We start from the raw sequence: 3,148 nt of genomic DNA, 5'->3' as shown, positions 1-3,148 counted from the left end.
GGCCTCGAAACTTTACAAGGAGCCCACAAAGATGCAGATCATGAACCACATCCGTAAGAGTGGGCTGGAAGTCATCGTGATCTTGGAGGGTATCGACAGCTCGACATCCAACACCATGCAGGCGCGCAACTCGTACACTGATGAAGACATCGCATGGGATGCAACTTTTGAGCGATGTGTCGTTAAGACCTCGAGGGGTCTCTGCATCGACTTTGATCGCTTTCACCTGCTGAAGCCGGCGCCACTGGACGCAAAGCGTTGTGTCATGTCGTCCCAGTTTTGAGATAAAAAAAAAATGTAGAGCACACCCAGTAGCTTTCTCTAAGCGATGATTATTGGTGGTACATTTAATGAAACAAGCAATGCAACGAAGCGCTAACCTGGTGCTATTCTCGTTAGCAAACTCCGTGTCGTACTCGTAGAGCTAGAACAGCAGGTGCAAGAAATAAATATCATGCCAACTAACATTTACAACCATCTACCACTTGAGAACACCCATCGGTACTTCGGCTCACGTCTGGCGCTGACGGTTTTGTCGACGAAGTCTTCGTTTTAGCAGATTGGCCTCTGTGAATGGATACAAGAAGAATGGTGAACTTCATAAGTTATCAAACAACCCGTGCGAATAAACCCAGAGCACACCGTTGATTCGACGCTGTTCTTCTTCAATATCAGTTCGATCACGTGTAAAAGCTACCGAGAATGCTCGAAGCGGAATTAACAACTTCGGTTTGACGTTGGTGGTAGCGCCATACTGGGAGTCAGCTATCCCACGGAAAAAGCGAAACATTGTGAAACTTAGCTGACCAAAATTCTTCAAATATCAATATCATCATCGTTCTTACCAGTTTTGCGGATATCACGACCATCAGCAGCACCCACTATTCCACTCGCATCATCCTTCGCATTGCATCGCGCCATCACCTCCGTCTCAATGTTCTTTAGAGAAGACACCTCGTCAGCCAGCATACGCTTTTCCTCCTCCAACGCGGCCACTGTAGCACTCTGTTTCGCCTGCAACTCCTCCAGTTGCATACTCTGAGCCGACAAACGCTCTTCCAGAGCACACTTCTGGCTCCGAAGGGCATTCATCTCGCCACCGGCCTCAGCGCTCGACGTCTCCAACTTTGAGGTTGCCACTTCTAGCTGCTCTGACAGCAATGACAGTTCACTCTCCAGCTGGGCCACGCGGTCGTCCTTCTCATTGCATCGCGCCATCACCTCCATCTCAATGTTCTTTAGAGAAGACACCTCGTCAGCCAGCATACGCTTTTCCTCCTCCAACGCGGCCACTGTAGCACTCTGTTTCGCCTGCAACTCCTCCAGTTGCATACTCTGAGCCGACAAACGCTCTTCCAGAGCACACTTCTGGCTCCGAAGGGCATTCATCTCGCCACCGGCCTCAGCGCTCGACGTCTCCAACTTTGAGGTTGCCACTTCTAGCTGCTCTGACAGCAATGACAGTTCACTCTCCAGCTGGGCCACGCGGTCGTCCTTCTCATTGCATCGCGCCATCACCTCCGTCTCAATGTTCTTTAGAGAAGACACCTCGTCAGCCAGCATACGCTTTTCCTCCTCCAACGCGGCCACTGTAGCACTCTGTTTCGCCTGTAACTCCTCCAGTTGCATACTCTGAGCCGACAAACGCTCTTCCAGAGCATACTTCTGGCTCCGAAGGGCATTCATCTCGCCACCGGGCCTCAGCGCTCGACGTCTCCAACTTTGAGGTTGCCACTTCTAGCTGCTCTGACAGCAATGACAGTTCACTCTCCAGCTGGGCCACGCGGTCGTCCTTCTCATTGCATCCGCCATCACCTCCATCTCAATGTTCTTTAGAGAAGACACCTCGTCAGCCAGCATACGCTTTTCCTCCTCCAACGCGGCCACTGTAGCACTCTGTTTCGCCTGCAACTCCTCCAGTTGCATACTCTCTGCAGCATGAAGGCGCCTCTCAATTGCTATCCGCTGAGTTTGCTGACGGATTTAAACGACCACTGGCATTTCTCTTGGTTCAGCGACAAGCACGTTCTGACCCAAGTTACGCTGAAGTATCCAAAGAACGCGTTCAGATTTATCGAAGCAGCCGTACTGGGACGAACGGATTCTGCCCCACCTCCTCCGTCATTCATGCCTGGATCTTTCAAGACAATCAAGGTTGATGACTTCTTGCCCCAGCCGGTTGATGCTCGTGCAGAGGAGATGATGGAACGATACGAGTTGATGGCAGATGTGGTGGAACCAGAGTTTCTCATGGCGAGGCGGATGGATTATGCGCGACAGTTAGTCCAGTCGATGCCTATGTACTCTTACATGTATACGTAGTTCGTTGTTTCAATCTTTACGAGGCACTATCGTGAATGAACTTTTATCGCTGTGTTGTATGTGCCAATGCTTGCCTAGGACTACATGTACCAGCTTTTTAACTTTTCCATCCTGATAAATATAAATTTAAGAATAAACAAAGATGGAGGTAAATTCACACAAGAGTGCATGAATGCAGCGCAGAAGCGCTACTACCCAAATTCGCGTTATGCTCTTACAAAATGAGGTCGAAATAACATGAAATTTGTATTTTGAGTGACTCACTAAATAGGTAGCGCCCCTTCTGTGACATCACCTTCTTTCCGCTTGAGTAACGGGTGATACATTTTCAAGAAATTCTCTCTCCCCCCTTTTTCCACATTCATCGGCTCGTGTAGAGATGGTGAAGCTTTTGTGTTTATTTTTTGTTTTGCCCAAAAACCCTTTTTCCGCGGGAAGTAGAGCGAGAGGCAAATTTGTGGGTGGAACTGGAAGGAAAGGCATCCCAGGGCGAGAGAGAGGCCCCAAGGACCTCCAAAGAGGGTTGATGCAGACAAGCTGCAGCTCTTCCTGGCGAAGAAGAAGAAAGGCGCTGGGGTGTGGCTAACGGAGAACGACGTGAAGGTCGGTGTAAGTGACACGAGTGATTTGAAGCTGTTGGGCGTGGCAGGAGCGCCGCTCGGCTTGGTTGGCTTGTCGGAGAAGGAAGTCAACTTCGTACCCACGCTAGAGGATGTCGAGTCGATGAACACACCTGTTCAAGTGCTGGTGGCGTTGCCTCCTTGGACAAGTAGTGCGCCTATTTCTGATGGGACGAACTTATGGCTGTCGAGATTTCAACATAACG

The 3,148-nt window shown here is 50.0% G+C and overlaps 2 protein-coding genes and 1 pseudogene across 2 annotated transcripts; 2 read left to right on the top strand and 1 right to left on the bottom strand.

The window, feature by feature from the left end:
- Positions 1-816: 816 nt before the first annotated feature.
- On the bottom strand, positions 817-1,686 carry PITG_21059 (uncharacterized protein; the record flags this gene model as incomplete). Its single annotated transcript, XM_002895205.1, has 1 exon — positions 817-1,686. One exon carries the CDS (start codon positions 1,684-1,686, stop codon positions 817-819), a length of 870 nt encoding a protein of 289 aa, XP_002895251.1.
- Positions 1,687-1,938: 252 nt separating this feature from the next.
- PITG_21058 (crinkler (CRN) domain-containing protein) lies at positions 1,939-2,322 on the top strand (the record flags this gene model as incomplete). The annotated part of the gene is made up of 1 exon (XM_002895204.1): positions 1,939-2,322. One exon carries the CDS (start codon positions 1,939-1,941, stop codon positions 2,320-2,322), a length of 384 nt encoding a protein of 127 aa, XP_002895250.1.
- A 495-nt stretch (positions 2,323-2,817) lies between these two features.
- Positions 2,818-3,148, top strand: PITG_23197 (annotated as a pseudogene; the record flags this gene model as incomplete).

Source organism: Phytophthora infestans, genomic scaffold, assembly GCF_000142945.1.
Source record: "Phytophthora infestans T30-4 supercont1.227 genomic scaffold, whole genome shotgun sequence".
In the NCBI taxonomy this organism is placed as follows: domain Eukaryota; phylum Oomycota; class Peronosporomycetes; order Peronosporales; family Peronosporaceae; genus Phytophthora; species Phytophthora infestans.
The sequence above is the reverse complement of the archived record's forward strand: the minus strand, read 5'-3'. Positions and strand labels throughout refer to the sequence as shown.